An 18489-nucleotide genomic window follows, 5' to 3' on the forward strand; every position below is an offset into this window, starting at 1 on the left:
GATCCGGCGGCGGCGGCATGGCGGCAGGTAGGGCGTGAATAGTAACGGGTTTAGTGTGTTTTTTCTCACCTTTTACTGTGTGTTTTTTCAGAGAAAATTTTTTGGAGGCAAATGGTTGGTGGTTTTGGTTTAGGGTTTAGGGTTTGGGGTTTAGGTTTTTGGGTTTAGGGTTTCGGGTTTGGGGTTTGGGGTTTGGGGTTTAGGGTTTTGGGTTTTAGGGTTTAGGGTTTAGGGTTTAAGGTTTTTCTTTTTTTTTTTTTTTTTTTTGACCGGAAAACACCGCCGGATGCGGGGGGGTTAGGCAGACCCCTACCTGTATATATCCAAAAAATAAAAAGTAACAGCAGAAAGAAAACCTAAAAGAGGAGGGGGACTAAACCAAGACCTCCTCAAAAAGGCTAAAGCAGTAAAAACATAAATACGAAATAGCCTAGGGACATAAATACATAAGCAAAAATAACCCTAGACTACGACAAAAAGTGCGCCAGAAATTAATCAAATACGAGCTGCGTTAAGAGTCAACACGCCGAAGCAGACCAAATGATAACTGGGAGATGAGTGCAGAATCCATGAAGAAATTCTCATCTCTAAGCCATCACCCTGAAGAATCCAATATGTCAAAACGACTCTAATCTGAAACCGAGTAACTGTATGAATCCCAGCAGTCAAAATAAGATAAGGCCAGAAAATCACTGTACAATGACGATAGAAGAGCAAAATGAAGATCGCAATCCAGCCAGAACAAAAAATATCCAGCATCTGAAGTATAAATCTGACGAAGGTATCATAACCATGTAGAGGATCGTCCGGAAAGAATCCCTGGAACCACCACGACATCCAGTAAACTCCTGTAAAAGAACTGAGACGGCGGGCAAGGAGAAACTGCAGTAAACACCCGCCAGGGACCAGAAGTGGACCAAAGAGAGGCCCAAACAGAAATAGCGCTCCAAGGAATATGAGAGGGCCAAAGAAGAGCACCAAGAGGGTAAGTGCGAGAGCCCACCCAATCCCGAGGAGACCAAAAATGTAGTGTGCGAGTGTCTGGGCCCACTTACACCAGACTGGCAAAACGGGGGAAAAGATAAACCCCCTAAGTAACAGTACCTGCAAAGAAAAAATATACATATACATATAGAAATATCGAAGAAATGGGTCCAAAAGAAGGGATGGGCTGCAAGCGGCTAAGAACATCGAAATCTCAGGTAGGGGAGTCCGGAGGTATCCGAACGTGCAAGTATGGAAATGTGCCTAGGGAGGGAGGGACCTAACTCTAAGGTAAAGTGCCTAAGGGTATGTGCCCTCGCCGCCAACGCATCCGCCACCGAATTACCCTCCCGAAATATATGCGAAATATGAACAGACCGCCCCCTCAAAAGGACAACAATCCTGGATATAATGTGATCAAGACCCCAGCAACATCGACGGGAACGAATGAGCTGAATAGAAGTCAGAGAATCAAGCTCGATCCAAAGAGGGAAGAAAGAATGATCCGAACAAAGGAGAAGACCCCTCCAAACCGCCCAAAGCTCAGCCCGGAGAGAAGACCCAGCTCCGATGAACTCGCTGAATGAGAGCACGACCCTCCCGGAATCATCCCGAACAACGCCACCAGCAGAGGAGTCCCCAGATGTACCACGCGAGCTCCCATCCACATTAAGCTTGAAGCACCCGGACGGCGGCCGCAGCCAGCGAACAATCGCCGTCCTATGAAATCTGTGGAGAGCAATCGAAATACAAAGCAATCTCGCCACATGAAACACACCCAGCCAATGTCTGGGCTTGACAGTACGCGCAGTGTGGGCGAGACGCAGGTAAGACAAAATCTGAAACTTCACCGTCTCCCCAGAGATGGGAAGATGACGGTGCTTAGCATCGTTCCGCGCAGTCCAGAGGAACCACAGGACAATGCAGGGATGAAACTCCCGCACATGGCCCCCCCTGGACCAGACCAAATCTCTCTTCCACGCACTGAGGAACAAACTGAAATCCTCAGTGTCGGGAATACGAACCCGAAACACAGCGCCAAAGAAGTGCCAGACAGACCGAGCAACCGGGCTGCGAATGAATATGTGTGTGAATGTCTCAGACATATCACAACACTGACATCTCGAGGCTAACGCAAAACCCCGGCCCTGGAGCACCTCATCAATTGGGAGCCATTGATGCCAAAATCTCCAGAGGAAGAACGACATGGTAGGCCTCAACCAGCTCCCCCAACACGGGCGGAATATATCAGAAGACGGAGCACTCTGACGGATCAGCTCCCAAGCAGATCTCACAGAGAAAGCACCATCGGAGCTATGGATCCATCGTGCCAGATCAGGGTCACCCGAAAGAACAGGAATCAAAACAATCTCCTCGGCAACCGAAGGAGCAACAACCGCACAGAGACGATCAAAATCCCAGGACCCCTCAGAAAGAAAATGAGAGACCCGAACATCACGGCCCCCGCGGACCACACACCGGGAGGATAAAGGAACGTCCCCAAACCAAGTGTCATCCCAAAAGGAAACATCTCCGAGACCAACCCGCCAGCGAATGCCAGGCTCCGCGCGAGGGCGGATCCTGAGGAGACGACGCCAAATGGGGGAAATAGAAGCACGGGCGGGGACACAGGCAGGAGCATCCAGCCGGCAGTACTTTCGGAAAAGGAATCTCGCCCATAAAGAAGAGCCCTGCCGAAATCTAAACCATAATTTGACAGAGAAACATTCCACGATATCTTTCAATCTGCGGAATCCGAGTCCCCCCTCAAGCACGGGGAGACAAGCCCGGGACCACCGGGCCTAGTGCCACTTCCTTTCCAAGGGTCTCGACCCCCAGAGGAAGGCGTTGAAGGCCCACTCAAGCTTCTCCATGACAGTCAGAGGTGGCTGAACCACCTGAAACAGATAAATCGACATGGAGAGGAGCACGCTACGTATCAGGGTCATGCGGCTCCCCGGGGAAAGGGTCCGAATCTCCCAACCCTCTAACTTCCTACGAACAGACTGTAGGAGGGGCTAAAAAAGGGAGCAAGTGCGATTACCCCGATAAAGGGGAACTCCGAGGTACTTGAGGGGCAGATGACCCTCGGCGAACCCAGTGATGCGCAAAAGCTGGGAGCGGAGGCGCCCAGAGCACCTCGGTGGCAAAATCAAAGAACTCTTGGCAGCATTCACCCGCTGCCCCGAACAGTTCTCGTAGTGATGCAGAAAATCAACAAGGCGCTGCATACCACGAGTCCCACCACTGGCAAAAATAATGACATCATCAGCGTAAGCCAGATGGGAAATCAAAATATCACAATCAGAACGGTACCTGAGCGTAGGATGCTGCAGGTAGAGGCGGTCAAGGCCACGAGAAAGATACTCCGCCCCCAGAACGAAAAGAAGGGGAGACAATGGATCGCCCTGCCGGAGGCCTCTGGTGGAACCAAAAAACCCCGATAGCGAACCATTGATGTTCACGGAGAAATGACAATGGGAAATACAGGCCGAAACCAAAGCCAGGACACGCTCTGAAAAACCAAAATGTCTCAAAACGTCGAAGAGGAAATGCCACTGGACCCGATCATAGGCCTTGGCCATATCCAACTTCAATATGACATTACCACCACGAGTGGGGAGAGCAATGCTGTGAGTGAGCTCCTGGGCAAGGAGAATATTATCCGAGATCATCCGACCCGGAACGAAGCCACTCTGATTCGGGGAAACAAGTCTCTCCACCACATCCCTCAACCGAGAGTACAACAGCTTCGAGATGATTTTGTTCGTGACATTGCACAGGCTGATCGGACGGAAGTCCGACCAGGCGCGTGCACCCTCGACTTTGGGAATAAGAGTGATCGTGGTGGCGGTAAAGCCCTTAGGCATAGGAGAACCCTGGAAAAAATCAAGAACAGCACCAAAAACATCCTGATGGACAATCTCCCAGCAATGCTGAAAGAACGCCGAGGAAAAGCCATCAGGGCCAGCAACGCTATCAGGGTGAATGGAGAAGACGGTCGCGCGGACCTCCTCCAAAGAGGGAATCGCAGCAATACCATCATTCTCCACGGCAGAGATAACCGAGGAAAAACCCGAAAAATCAGGGCAATCGAGCGCAGAGGGCTCCCCGGTAAGAAGATCCTGGAAAAACAAGGCTCCCGACTGCTGAATCAAATCCTGAGACGTCAGGCAAAGCCCATTCTCCCATATGCGGAAAATTTTTTTCGCCACGCGCTTTTTCCTCACCATATTATGGAAGAGTCTGGTGTTCCGCTCACCATCCTCAAGCCAATGGCAAGCCGCTTTCTGTTTCCAAAAATCCGCCTCCATGGCGGTGATACGAGCCAGATCCTCATTGCGATCGGACAGGGAAGTCCAATTCGCGTCAGAAGGGTCGGTGATGCGATCATGGACAGCCAAGCGCCGAGGAAAGCATGGAAACACATGGGAGTGGCGTTTGGGAACCAAAAGAAAATCATTCAAGCATTGTTGGAGAAACCCGAGGCTACACGGACGTGTACACGGACCTGTACACGGGGTCCGTGCCTAGCGTTTTCTGCGCGGATTTGTTTCCTTTTCTAGAGTTTTATTATTTTGGGAGACTAGATTTTTGATATCTTTTGATATATAGACTATGTTGGACGAATTTTAACAGAACAATACACATATTATTTTGAGTTTATCAAACTTGTGAGAATTTTCTCTCAACTTTTCAAAGCTTTTAGCTTTGTCAAATCAAATCAAACTTATCAAAGTTTTTAACTTTGTGGCGTTTTTCGATCGTTGCTTGTGCGGATTGTCGTAGGCAAAGTTCTTCGAAGGTTCGTATAGTTCTCAATTGTTTATCCTCGTGTTTATTTGTTGCTAAACTCTTGCTAGTTTAGAGGTGAATATCACATAAAACTTGAATCAAAAGATCGGAAAAACACACGCGTCTTGTTATTGTAATTGAATAGAGGGTGCGATTCACTTTTAATCGTGTTTGCTATTTATTCGTATAGAGATTCACGTCATTTGGTATCAGAGCTCAAGGTTTATAGATTCAAGTAACCGTATCCGTTCAATTCTTCGTAGGATTTTCAATACCGATTTTCGTGTAGCGATTTCTACGTTGTTGTTGAATCTACAAAAAAAAAAAAAAAAAAAAATCGCGATTACTGTTCATCACCGGAATTACTATTTACGACGGAGTACTGTTCACGCGGAATTTACTGTTCACGATCGGTACTGTTCATGTCAAAAAAATTACTGTTCATGTTGGTACTGTTCAAATCTGAATTTACTGTTCATCGCGGCGGGATTTACTATTCATCGAGTCGGATTTACTATTCACGCAACAATATTTTTTGGATTCACTATTCACGCGAGTTACTGTTCACGGATTTTATTATTCATCGAATTTACTGTTCATGAATTTTCGAAAGTCCTGCACCTCCTCTGAATTGTTCTTGGTGGATCTAGTTTAGTCGTTGATAGATCTGATATTGAGAAAAAAAAAAAAAAAAGGGAGAATCTCGAAAAAAAAAGGGTAATTTGAGTTGTGTAAAAAAAAAAAAAAAAAAAAAAATTTCTCCCTATATTCGAATTTCTTATCTACACAGTCCAAGTGAGTCGGTCGCATTTGTTCACAAGTTTGAACTTTGATTGTTTGATATACCCACAATACAAAGCTTGAGCACACTTTTGAGAGTACTATCAAATTCGAGTGGAAACATTTGAGTGTGAGTATTATTTCTTTGGAGTGACTAGTGAGTATTTGTTGTGAGCAAAAAAAAAAATAAGAGAGGAGAGACGAGTGAATTTCTTTGGAGTGACCGGTGAGCTTTTGGGTGAGGAGTTATTTGTTTTCTACTAACATTTTCTTGCAGGTACAATTCTAAGAATTAGATGGATAGAAGGTGGGAGAATAAACGAGGTCGTAGAGTTGGAGGAGATGCGTTGTTGAACATGGATCGTTATAGGAGATTTGATGAGGATAAGGGGTATAGAAGCCGGGAAGGGTATAGACTTAGTGGCACGAAGATGACCATTCCATTTTTCAGTGGGGAAGCCGATCCAAAGGCGTACCTTGAGTGGGAAGAGAGAATGGAGTGTGTATTTGAGAGTCGGGAGAATTATACCGAAGCAATGAAGGTAAGACGAGCTTGTAGTGAGTTTACCAACTATGCTACTACTTGGTGGGATAAATTAGTACTGCGTAGGAGGCGATGTGGGGATGACCCTATAGTTACATGGGATGAAATGAAAATGGTGATGAGGAAGCAGTTTGCTCCAAAGCACATTCATAGGAGAGGTGTTCGGAGAGATGAGCATGGCTTGTATGAGGATTCATGGGCATCCAATTGGAGGACGAGCTTGGAAAAGAAAATCATTGCCAGGCCAAAGAAGGAGTCGAGACGTGAAGCTAGCAAATATGAATATCAAGGTGCATCTAAAATCTCAAATGTTAGTACTTATGATATTCAATGTATTTGGTGTCTAGAGTTTGGGCATAATATCACCCAGTGTCCAAGGGAGGAGATGACTGTAGTAAAATCGCCAGTTGAACTTAGATCCCAAAGGGAGGTTGCGGATGAGGTTGAGGTGGTAGTTGAATGTGAATCTAAGGTTGCAGTCGAGTGTGGAGTTGAAGTGAGCATTGATGTTGAGCCTAAAGTGGAGGTTGAGAGGATTGAGGAGGTTGGTACTCCACTAATTTCTGACTTGAGCATAGAGTGTTGTGCGGTGGAGGGTGAATTCTTAGATGGTGAATTTAGTTCTAATGTGTGTGCTATGGAGGAGAAAGAAGAAAGTAGTAATAATTTGTTGCACGCATGCTATGATTCATCATGTACTTTTCTTGATCAACCTATTTCAATTGTAATTACTGATGATCAACTACAATTTAATTGTGAGAGTGAAAAAGAATTTAAAATGGCCGAAAAAAAGAGTGTCCAAAAGAGTGAGATGGCCTTAGAAAAAGAAAAAAGAAAATATATGGTCGAAAGAAAGAGTAAACAAAAAGTGAGATGACCATAGAAAAGAAAAAAGAGAGAGAAAAAGAGGCCAAAGAAAAAGAAAAGAAGAATAATTTGATGGTCCAAAGGAGTGAAAAGAGTGAGGATGAGAGTTGTTTATTATTGCATAAACCATTACATGTACCTTTGTACAAAGTGGTTTATCCATATTGTGATGATATAGCCGGTTCAATCCCGAGCATTGTTAATTTTTCTTTGCAGGATTCTATTGGTGTCATGATGTGGAAGCGAGCAAGTATAGATGGTGTGGGAAAGCCATGGGATGACCCATATGACTTTGAAGGCAATCAAGGTGAGGTAAGGTTAGTTGCCAACGCAACAACCATGAGGTATGATTTGCTTCTTTACCTTAAGTCATTGTTGTTTTGTCTGCAAGAATGGGGAGAACGGGTTGAAAATGTGAAGTTTAGGAGGGATGAATGTGAGTTAATCTTTGTGCCTAGACCTCATAGATTTGAGAATTATGACATATTGAATAGATCAAATTTCAATGTTAGTGATTGCGAACTTTCAAGAGTTGTCAAAGCGATGAGTTTTTGTTATGACAGTGAATGTTATGCATTATGTTCAAATCTTTGTGATGGGTTAACTGTTTACATGGGTAGTACATCTAGTGTGTCCTATTTCCACGATTTATATTTGTTGGGTGATAGTGGTGAAAGGAGCATGAATGAATATAAGAATTTCTATGTTCATGATGAATATATTTTGAAGGAGCTTAAATTGTTCATGTTATGTTCATTTTATGAGTTGATCGCTAGTGGGGCGTACTGTTGTGATTTCATCATTGATGAAATGCATGACTATATGTGTTGGTTGCATATGAAGAGGTATTTCCAGTTGTGTGTTGATAGATGCATTGCATATAGGAAAAAGGCATCTAAGCTTAATTTTTATGTGTGGCATGAAGTAATTCTTACTCCTAGTGAACTATGGTTGTGCACTTGTGTGAAAATTTTTGTGTTGTTAACTAGGTCTAAGAAGGGGAGAAATCTGATCTTTGTGATAGTTAATGATGTCTTATCACTTGGTGTCATTTGTTATTTGATGTTTGGTGTAAGTGACGTTTACAAGAAGAGAGCAACCAAGGAGTTGAGGTTCCAAATGTCAATGGCGCACATGGGGGATAGCACCTACAAAATTGAACTTCGAGGTAAGCATGTTGGTCACATAATCTTTGTTATTACTAACTTGCTTCATTTTTGTGTAGGTAGCACAGATTTGAGGACAAATCCTTTTCAAGAAGGGGAGGATGATGCGATCATGGACAGCCAAGCGCCGAGGAAAGCATGGAAACACATGGGAGTGGCGTTTGGGAACCAAAAGAAAATCATTCAAGCATTGTTGGAGAAACCCGAGGCTACACGGACGTGTACACGGACCTGTACACGGGGTCCGTGCCTAGCGTTTTCTGCGCGGATTTGTTTCCTTTTCTAGAGTTTTATTATTTTGGGAGACTAGATTTTTGATATCTTTTGATATATAGGCTATGTTGGACGAATTTTAACAGAACAATACACATATTATTTTGAGTTTATCAAACTTGTGAGAATTTTCTCTCAATTTTTCAAAGATTTTAGCTTTGTCAAATCAAATCAAACTTATCAAAGTTTTTAACTTTGTGGCGTTTGTCGATCGTTGCTTGTGCGGATTGTCGTAGGCAAAGTTCTTCGAAGGTTCGTATAGTTCTTGATTGTTTATCCTCGTGTTTATTTGTTGCTAAACTCTTGCTAGTTTAGAGGTGAATATCACACAAAACTTGAATCAAAAGATCGGAAAAACACACGCGTCTTGTTATTGTAATTGAATAGAGGGTGCGATTCACTTTTAATCGTGTTTGCTATTTATTCGTATCAAGATTCACGTCAGTCGGCCTCACAAACATCCTCAGCTGAACGAACAGCCCTCTCAGCCTCAGTGAGTCTATCAAAGATGTTACCAAAAACATCCCGATTCCACCACCGAAGGTGATGCTTGAGACGCTTCATCTTGGCAAAAAGCCGAGGCATGCCGCTCAGACTGCAAGGCAGATTCCAATTAAGCCTCACAGTCTGCAAAAAACCATGGTGCCTAACCCACATACGCTGGAAGCGAAACGAGCTCGGCCCACGGGCAAAAATAGGGGCGGTAACCAAAAGCGGACAGTGATCCGAAACAGTACGAGCGAGATGTTCAACCCGAATCGAGCTGAAATGATCTCCCCAATCAACAGAAACCAAGACCCTGTCCAACCGCTTCCAAATGGTCTTATTCGTCCAAGTGACCGAAGACCCCTCAAAACCAGCATCGCTCAAGCCAGAATCAAGAATAAAAGTGTTGAACTCCTCCATGGGTAGCAACCTACCACCACGGGAGCCCAAGCACTCAGACGCATCCCTGACGACATTAAAGTCGCCCCCAACCAGCCAGGGACCCAAAACAGGCTTAACCAAAAGCAAAGAAGCCCAAAGATCCCTACGCTGAACATAATCACATCTAGCATAGACAAAAGAACAAAATATCTCTGTCGGCAAGAAAGAGGCAGAGACTCTGATGTGAAGGAACTGAGCATGATCAAAAACACACTCCGCCCTCACATCAGCAGAAAAAATACCCAGATATGACCGGAGAGATTAGAGATGACTCCAGAAAACCCCAAATGGCGAGTCATGAATCTCGGATCCAGATCAATCAAGGGCTCCAAAACAGCCAAAACCTTAATCTGTTTCTCCTTCACAAAGGCATGAAGCCTCTGCTGGGACTCCGAACCCCGAAGTCCCCGGATATTCCAGATTAAACAATTCATGGGGAACAGGTGGAAGAAGGGTCCAATCGCTTTTTACGCGATCGCCGACCATCACCCTGAGGTCTTTTTCTGGGATTGGACATGTCAGTGTCCAGAATACTACACTCAGACCCACAACTAACTCCAGACACAGAATGTCGATCAAAATCCAGATCAGGATCATCAGCCGACATGTGACTGGGAATCATCTCAAGAATAGGGGGTCCCTGTCGAGCAATCAACTCGTCCAGCATAGAAGTGGCATCAGCAGGGGATGCAGGAAAAGATGGGACCGAGTGGCTGCTATGATTTTCAATACAAACCTCCGGGGGGACAAACACAGTCACCACATCCGGGCGTGGAGAGCCAAGGTCATCCACGCAGTCCACAAAAGGAACACTCTCATCGTCCTCAGCCACCATGACCGCATGGCGGTTAGAAGAAGGGGCCTCCTGATGAGAACTCAAACCGACAGAGGGATCAGGAACACCTAATACAAGCTCCTCAGAGCCAACCTCTGTCTCCTCCAAATGTGAAAGAACTCCAAAAGAGTTCGAAACAAGAGGGTCATCCCTCGGGAGAGCCTGTCGAACAGGCCTCCGTCTCTGTCTACGTCGGGGACCATGGCCATTGACATGAAGCTGGGGCTGTGGTCCCGGGACAATGACAGGGGCTGCACTCTCAGGTGGCGCCTGAGCAGGGGGCGCCTCCGGCTGAGGAGGCTCTCGATCAGCAGGCTTGGATCGAGCAGGTTTAGGATTTTTACCATGAGAGTAGCAAACGTCGGTCGAATGACCCAACATCTTGCAATCCAAGCAATACCCAGGTATTTTCTCATACACAACATCAATCTCCTGGGAATGATCACCCCAACCCACCCAAATTTGCTTAACGCGTGGTTCCAACACATTCATCTCCACACAGACTCGAGCAAAAGCGCTCCGAGAGGAGTCAGCAGTAAAATCATCCATTTTCACCGGGTTGCCCAAAATCTTAGCAAGGGCAAAAAGACTTTTCTTGTTAAACAGGTGAATGGGCAAACCCGGGAGACGCACCCAAACAGGGGCGATGGGAGATTCTTCCTGTAGATTGAATTCCGGGGTCCATTTGGAGAAACGGATCCCGAGAGGTCCCACCATCATCTGCCCACGCGTCCAAAAAAACGCATAATCCTCCTCACAATGAAGTGAGAGGATCAGAAAACCCCGAGGCAAAAACCTCAAATCAAAAGATCGCTTCAATCCCAAACGAGCAAATGCCTTAGAAATTTCCGAATTTGGGACTAAGGATCTATTACCAGAAATCTTCCCGACTAAAGAAAACTTAAAAGGCTCGGTCAGGGAAGACATTACCTCATCCGGGAAAAAAATACCTAGTTTCCCATCCTTGAGAGTCGGTGGGGGCATTTCTTCCATAGCATTCACGACATCTCCAAAGTCATTCTTCCCCGAGCGAGGGGAAGTAGGGGCCAGAGCATCCCTAAATGACACCGGAAACGTCTTTGTCGCACGAGAATCAGATTTAGAAGCCATACCCGAGTTGTTGACCGCTGAGTTGACTCGGTCAACTCAACGGCCGAGTTGACCACCGAGTTGACCACCGGAGATGTACCAAAGATCGGCGACGGCGAGGAGATCACGGAACCGGTCTTCAATCCACTAGAACCGGGCGGCAGAGGGGCCGATTGCATCAAAGGATGAGAGTAAATTCGATTTTTCCCTAGAAATTGGGTGTTTCCGACCAGTGGCCGGAAACCTGAAATTGAAGGTGGCAAAACACGACCCATGACTGGACGACTAGATCCTAAAGAGGAATTGAAGAAATAAGCCGAAACAGTACCTGAAATCGTCGGAGAAGAGGACGGAAACTCACCGATTTGGGGGTTTCCGATTTCCGGCGACTTTTCTGAAATTGATTGAGGCAAAAGATTGCCCATAAGTGGACGATCAGACCCTGAAGAGGAATTGACAAAAGACGTCGGAATCGGGCCTGAAATCAGAGATATATTTGACGGAACTGGGACGATTTCTGCCGGAATCGTAGATCTGAAATTCCCGGCGGAATTGAACGGCGTTCGGGCTGATTCAAGAACCATTGGAATCGTCTGGGGCTCAGCATCACAGATCGGGGCTTGGTTTGAATTTAGGATGGACGAATCGGCCGGAATCGAAGAAACGCGTTGCGGCGAGTGTGTGAACAGTGCAGGCGGCACTTTGAACGACGATTGCGGCTGATCAACGGTGTTGTTGGAGGTGGGGGAGGTACCATTCGAACCGTCTGCCCAAGGCGGATGCACCGGTAGGTATCCGACGCCGGGAGGAGCAGCAGACGGCGACGACGCATTTTTGGACGGAAATAGCGCGATTTCAATCGGCGATTTGGAGGGGTTACCGGACTCCAATTGGACTGAAACTTGGACAGGGTGGTCGCCGTGAGGAGGCGGTTCAAGTGGGGTGGTTCGCCGGCCGGGATCCGGTGGCGGCGGCATGGCGGCAGGTAGGGCGTGAATAGTGACGGTTTTAGTGTGTTTTTTCTCACGTTTTACTGTGTGTTTTTTCAGAGAAAATTTTTGGGGGCAAAATGGTTTAGGGTTTAGGGTTTTTGGTTTTTGGGTTTTGGGTTTAGGGTTTAGGGTTTAGGGTTTAGGGTTTTATTTTTTTTTTTTTTTTCCGGAAAACACCGCCGGAAGCGGTGGGGTTAGGCAGACCCCTACCTGTATATATCCACAAAATGAACAGTAAAAAAATACAGAAGACAATAAAAACCTAAAAGAAGAGGTGGGAAAAACCAAAACCTCCTCAAAAAGGCTAAAGCAGTAGAAACTATAACAACAAAGCAAACTAGGGAAGTAAAGACAAGCGCAAAACTAACCCTAGAAGACTACTAAAGAGCGCCAAACTAAACAAATACAAGCAGCGCTAAAGACCACATACTGATGAAGACAAAATGATAGCTGCGAGATGAAAACAGAAACCAAGCAGAAACTCTCATCCGGAAGCTATCATCCTGGTAAATCGAATCTGATAATGGTATGAAGCCCACCAGTCAAAAGAAGGCCAGACCTAGAAGTCACTGTACAATGGCGATCTAAGACCAAAAAGTAGACCGCAATCCAGCCAGAACAAAGAAGATCCAACATCTGAAGCAAGCGAATAAAGTGATAAAGCCCATGAAATATAAGTCTGACTAAAGTCGCAACAATGCAGAGGGTCATCCAGAAAGAACCCCTGAACCACCACAACCTCCATCAAACATCTATGCAAGAACGAAAGCAGCGGGCAAGGAGAACCCTGCAGTAAACGCCCGCCAAGAACCAGGAATAAATCATAGATGAGCACCAACAGAAAGAGTGTTGTAGCCCACCCGGAACCAACCAGTACAAACACATCATGTGCTAGTGTCCGGGACCACTAGCACAGAGCAAATGAAAATGAGAAACAAACGCCAAGAGCAATATACCTGCAATAAAATACATATATATATATATATATATATTTATATATATATATATAAATATCCAAACATATATGATACAGAAAGAGATCCAAAAAAAGGAAAGGGCACAAATGGCTAAGAGTATCTATATCTGAGGTAAGGGAGCCCTGAACGATCCGAACGGGCAAGGATGGAGATATCTCTAGGTAGTGAAGGACCTAACTCTAAGGTATAATTCATCAGCAAATGAGCCCTCGCCGCCAAGGCATCAGCCACCGAATTCCATTCCCGGTAAATATGCGATAAATGAACTGAACGCCCCCTCATCAGCAAAAGAATCCGTGTAACAATATGCTCAAGACCCCAAGTACACCGGCGGGAGCTAAGGATCAGAAGAGATATACGAGAGTCAGTCTCAATCCAAAGGGGGAAGAAATGAAGATCAGAAGAAATGAGAAGACCCCTCCAAATAGCCCAAAGTTCTGCCCGGATATTGGTCCCAACTCCAATGAACTCACTGAAAGAAACCAGCACCTGACCAGAGGAGTCACGAACAACACCACCGACAGAAGAAGCTCCAGGACTACCTCTCGAACTCCCATCCACATTCAGTTTGAAGCACCCAACCGGCGGTCTCAACCAACGGACAATCGCCATTTTATGTACCCTGCGCATATCAACAAAAAACCTCAGCGTCCTCGCAGCATGCAAAACACCACGCCAGTGCATGGGCTTAACAGTAGACGCAGCGTGAGCGAGACGTAAATAGGACAAAATCTGAGACTTAACAGTCTCCCCAGACATGTGCAAATGACGGTGTTTCGCATCATTCCTAGCTGTCCAGAGAAACCATAACACAATGAAAGGCAAAAACTCCTTCACGTGGCCTCTAGATGTCCACCCCGGATGCCTCTTCCAAGCACTGAGGAAGAGTCTGAAATCACTAGTAATGGGAATACGGACATGAAAAACAGCCCCAAAGTAATGCCATACAGACCTGGCAAGAGGGCTATCAATGAAAATATGCGTGAATGTCTCAGGCATCGCACATCACTGACATTTAGACGCTAGCTCGAAGCCACGACGCTGGAGCACATCGTCAACTGGAAGCCATTGATGCCAAAACCTCCAGAGGAAGAAAGACATAGTAGGCCTCAGCCAACTGCCCCAACAAGGAGTGAAGATATCAGAACTATGCACCCAAATAGCCAAATCAGGTTCCCCCGATGCAATAGGGATCAGAGTGATAGTCTCAGCAACAGAGGGAGGAACAACTGAGCAGAGGAGGTCAAAATCCCAAGCCCCATCTGAAAGAAAGTGAGAAACACAGACACCTCGATCCCCCCTAACCAAAACCTGACTAGACAAGGGAACATCACCACACCAGATGTCATCCCAAAAATTAACATCTCCCATCCCAAGTCTCCATCGAATGCCAGATTCAGCACGAGGCCTAATCTTAAGCAAACAACGCCAAGTGGGAGAAATGAACCCAGCAGATGAAACACAAGCTGGATGCACCAACTGGCAGTATTTTCTCATCATGAATTTGGCCCATAGAGATGAGCCTTGACGAAAACGAAACCATAATTTAATGGAGAAGCTTTCCACAATATCTTTGAGCCTGCGAAATCCAAGACCCCCTTCAGAGACAGGAAGACATGCACGAGACCACCTCGCCCAATGCCATTTCTTATCCAAGGATCTGGATCACCACAAGAAACCATTGAAAACATTTTCAAGCCTCTCCATAACTGCCAGAGGTGGCTGGACTACCTGGAACATGTAAATGGGAACCGAAACGAGAACACTCCTAAGGAGGGTCATACGGCTCCCCGGGGAAAGAGTTTTAGGCTCCCAACCCTCCAACTTCTTACGCACCATCTGCACCAGGGGATCAAAAAGAGAGCAAACTCTATTCCCACGAAACAAAGGAACTCCGAGGTATTTGATAGGAAAATGATCCTCCCCAAACCCAGTGATACGAAGGAGACGAGAACGAGTACGACCAGAACACCTCGGAGACAAAATAATAACGCTCTTAACTGCATTCACCAACTGCCCCGAGCAATTTTCATAGTGATGCAAAAATTCCATGAGACTGTTCATCTCACGGTTCCCACCATTGGCAAAAATAATGATATCTTCAGCATATGCCAGGTGGGAAATAAGGAGATCACAACCAGATCGGTACCTAATCGCAGGATGATGACGATAAAGACGATCAAGACCACGCGAAAGGTACTCAGCCCCGAGAATGAAAAGAAGTGGGGACAAAGGGTCGCCCTGCCGGAGACCCCTAGTGGATCCAAAGAATCCGATGAGTGAACCGTTGATATTAACTGAAAATTGGCAATGAGAAATGCAGGCAGATATCATCGACACTACCTGCTCTGAAAAGCCATAATGCCTCAAAACATCCAACAGAAAAGACCATTGGACCCTATCATAGGCTTTGGCCATATCCAATTTCAAAATGACATTGCCACCACGGGTGGGGAGAGAAAGACTATGAGTAAGCTCTTGAGCAAGGAGGATATTATCCGAAATCACCCTCCCTGGAACAAAGCCACTCTGATTCCACGAAACAAGCCTCTCCGCCACCACCTTCAATCGAGAATACAAAAGTTTTGAAATTATCTTATTGGTCACATTACACAAGCTGATAGGACGAAAGTCCGACCAAGCCTGAGCACCCATGACTTTGGGAATCAATGTGATCGTGGTGGCAGTAAACCCCTGTGGCATGGGACTACCCCGAAAGAAATCAAGAACCGCATCCAAAACATCATGATGGACAATCTCCCAGCGATGCTGAAAGAAGGCCGAAGAGAAATCATCAGGCCCCGCCACACTATCACGATGTATGGAGAAAACAGTCGCCCGCACCTCCTCCAAAGAAGGGGGGGCAGCAATATTGGCGTTCTCCAAATCCGAGATCACCAAGGGGAAGTCAGAAAAATCTGGGCAAGAAAGCACAAAAGGATCCCCAGTAAGCAGGTTTTGAAAAAAGGCGGCCCCAGACTGCTGAATAAGGTCAGGGGAAGTAAGGCAAGAGCCATTATCCCAAATACGGAAAATTTTATTAGCCACCCGTTTTTTCTTGACCATATTGTGGAAGAGTTTGGTGTTCCTCTCACCATCCTCTAACCACCTACAAGCGGCTTTTTGCCGCCAAAAATCCGCCTCCATGGCGGTAACTCGAGCAAGATCGGCATTGCAATTGGACAAAGTAGTCCAATGCAAATCCGAAGGATCAGCCTCGCAAACTGCCTCAGCAACCCGGACAGCCTGCTCCGCCTCCGCAAGTTTGGCAAAAAGATCACCAAAGACACTCTTGTTCCACCACTTCAGATGGCTCTTGAGGCGCTTCAATTTCACAAAAAGACGGGGCATGCCGTTCAAATGACACGGCAAATTCCAATTAAGCCGCACCGTCTGCAAAAAACCATGGTGCCTGAGCCACATGCTCTGAAAGCGAAAAGAACTCGGCCCACTAGCAAAAACCGGGACTGACACAAAAAGAGGACAATGATCAGAGACTGTACGAATGAGGTGCTCCACACGAATAGAATGAAAATGGTCACCCCAATCAACAGACACAAAAACCCGATCAAGACGCTTCCAAATGGTCTTGTTCGTCCACGTGAACGAAGACCCCTCAAAACCAGCATCCACTAACCCATGATCCAAAATAAAATGATTAAATTCTTCCATGGGAAGTAACCGCCCACCAGAAGAACCCAAACACTCAGACGAATTTCTAACTACATTAAAGTCGCCACCAACAAGCCAAGGACCCTGATCAGGCTTAACCTGAAGCAAAGAAGTCCAGAGCTGTCTGCGCTCAATGTAGTCACACTTAGCATAAACAATGGAGCAAAAAACAATGGTCGGCAAAAAAGTAGCAGAAACCCGGAAGTGAAGGAATTGAGTGTGATCAAGGAGACACTCAACCATCACATCCTCAGCAAAGAAAACCCAGATATGACCCGAGGAGTTCGATATAACTCGAGAAAAACCAAAACAACGAGTCATAAACCGAACATCCAGATCAATCATGGGTTCCAAAATAGCCAAGATCTTGACTCTCTTTTCTTTAACATGGGCATGTAGCCTCTGTTGAGACTCCGAGCTCCGGAGCCCCCTGACATTCCATATGAGAAAATTCATGGAGAATGGGCACCAGAACCGCCCTGTCGCTTTTTACGCGACCTATGAAAATCATTCTCCTTCCTTTTCTTAACATCTCCCATATCAGCATCCAGAATACGACTTTCAGACCTACAACCATCACCCGACTCGGAATGCCGATCAAATTCGTGATCAGAATCTCCAGCAGATTCCAGCCGGAAGACCAACTCACTGACAGAAGGCCCCTGCCTAGCAACCAATTCCTCAACCGCAGAGGAAGCATCATCAGGAGACAAAGGAACAGAGGGGATGGAATGACTACTGTGATTCAAAGTGCAAGGCCCCAGAGAACCAAACACAGGCAACTCAGAAGTAGACGGTACCCCAATACCATCCACGCAATCATCCAACTGGACCCTTCCATCAATAACCTCATCACTGAGGGTCACACCCTCAACAAGAACAGACTCCAATTGTTCCTTTCCAGAAGACCCAACACCGGCATCCTCCAGATTACCACATGGAGGATCCGTAGCAACACAATCTAAGCCAACAGGATCAGGCTCCGGATCCTGCCCATGCGAGAGCACCTCAAAAGGATTCAACTCAAGAGGATTCTTTCTTGGAAGAACTTGCCGAAATGGCCTCTTTCTCCCTCTACGTCTGGGACCCGTGCCGGTTTTCTGAAGCTGAGGCTGGGTCCCCAAATTAAAACCAGGAGCAACACCCCCTGGTGGGGCAGGCTCTGTAGAAGTGGGAGACTGACCAGGAGCACGGTCAGCAGGCTTAGGACGAACGAGTTTTGGGTTTTTGCCATGGGAATAACAAACACTGGTCGAATGACCCAGCATTTTGCAATCCGTGCAGTACCCGGGGATGCGCTCATAAATGACTTCAATTTCTTGAGCATGGTCACCCCAACCCACCCAAATTTCTTTGACTGGCGTTTCCAACACATTAATTTCAACACAGACACGGGCAAAAGCACCCCGAGTAGAGTCAGCAGTATGGTCATCCATCTTCACCGGTTTCCCCACAATTTTGGCCAAAGCAAATAGACTTTGCTTAGAAAACAAATGAAGGGGAAGACCCGGGAAGCGGATCCAAACAGGAGCAATGGGTGACTCCTCCCGAAGATTAAACTCTGGCGTCCACTTAGAGAAGCGGATCG

At 46.2% G+C, this 18489-nt stretch overlaps 2 protein-coding genes across 2 annotated transcripts; both read right to left on the bottom strand.

The window, feature by feature from the left end:
- Nucleotides 1-495: 495 nt before the first annotated feature.
- Nucleotides 496-4298, bottom strand: LOC140831483 (uncharacterized). The gene is made up of 3 exons (XM_073195238.1): nt 3055-4298; nt 1299-2685; nt 496-1104 (listed from the first exon to the last, which is right to left on the bottom strand). Exons 1-3 carry the CDS (start codon nt 4296-4298, stop codon nt 496-498), a joined length of 3240 nt encoding a protein of 1079 aa, XP_073051339.1.
- Nucleotides 4299-8850: 4552 nt separating this feature from the next.
- Nucleotides 8851-9770, bottom strand: LOC140831484 (uncharacterized). Its single transcript, XM_073195239.1, has 2 exons — nt 9579-9770; nt 8851-9444 (listed from the first exon to the last, which is right to left on the bottom strand). Exons 1-2 carry the CDS (start codon nt 9768-9770, stop codon nt 8851-8853), a joined length of 786 nt encoding a protein of 261 aa, XP_073051340.1.
- Between the last annotated feature and the right edge of the window lie 8719 nt (nt 9771-18489).

Source organism: Primulina eburnea, chromosome 5, assembly GCF_022965805.1.
Source record: "Primulina eburnea isolate SZY01 chromosome 5, ASM2296580v1, whole genome shotgun sequence".
Classification (NCBI taxonomy): Eukaryota; Viridiplantae; Streptophyta; class Magnoliopsida; order Lamiales; family Gesneriaceae; genus Primulina; species Primulina eburnea.

Coding starts and splice junctions, on each gene's coding strand:
- LOC140831483 (XM_073195238.1), bottom strand. CDS start 4,298: ATGGAGGCGGATTTTTGGAAACAGAAAGCGGCTTGCCATTGGCTTGAG. Junction 2,686..3,054: donor GAGGGTCATCTGCCCCTCAA/GTACCTCGGAGT, acceptor ATTATGGTTTAG/ATTTCGGCAGGGCTCTTCTT. Junction 1,105..1,298: donor CGGATGCGTTGGCGGCGAGG/GCACATACCCTT, acceptor TTTTCTTTGCAG/GTACTGTTACTTAGGGGGTT.
- LOC140831484 (XM_073195239.1), bottom strand. CDS start 9,770: ATGAATTGTTTAATCTGGAATATCCGGGGACTTCGGGGTTCGGAGTCC. Junction 9,445..9,578: donor ATCTCTCCGGTCATATCTGG/GTATTTTTTCTG, acceptor GATTATGTTCAG/CGTAGGGATCTTTGGGCTTC.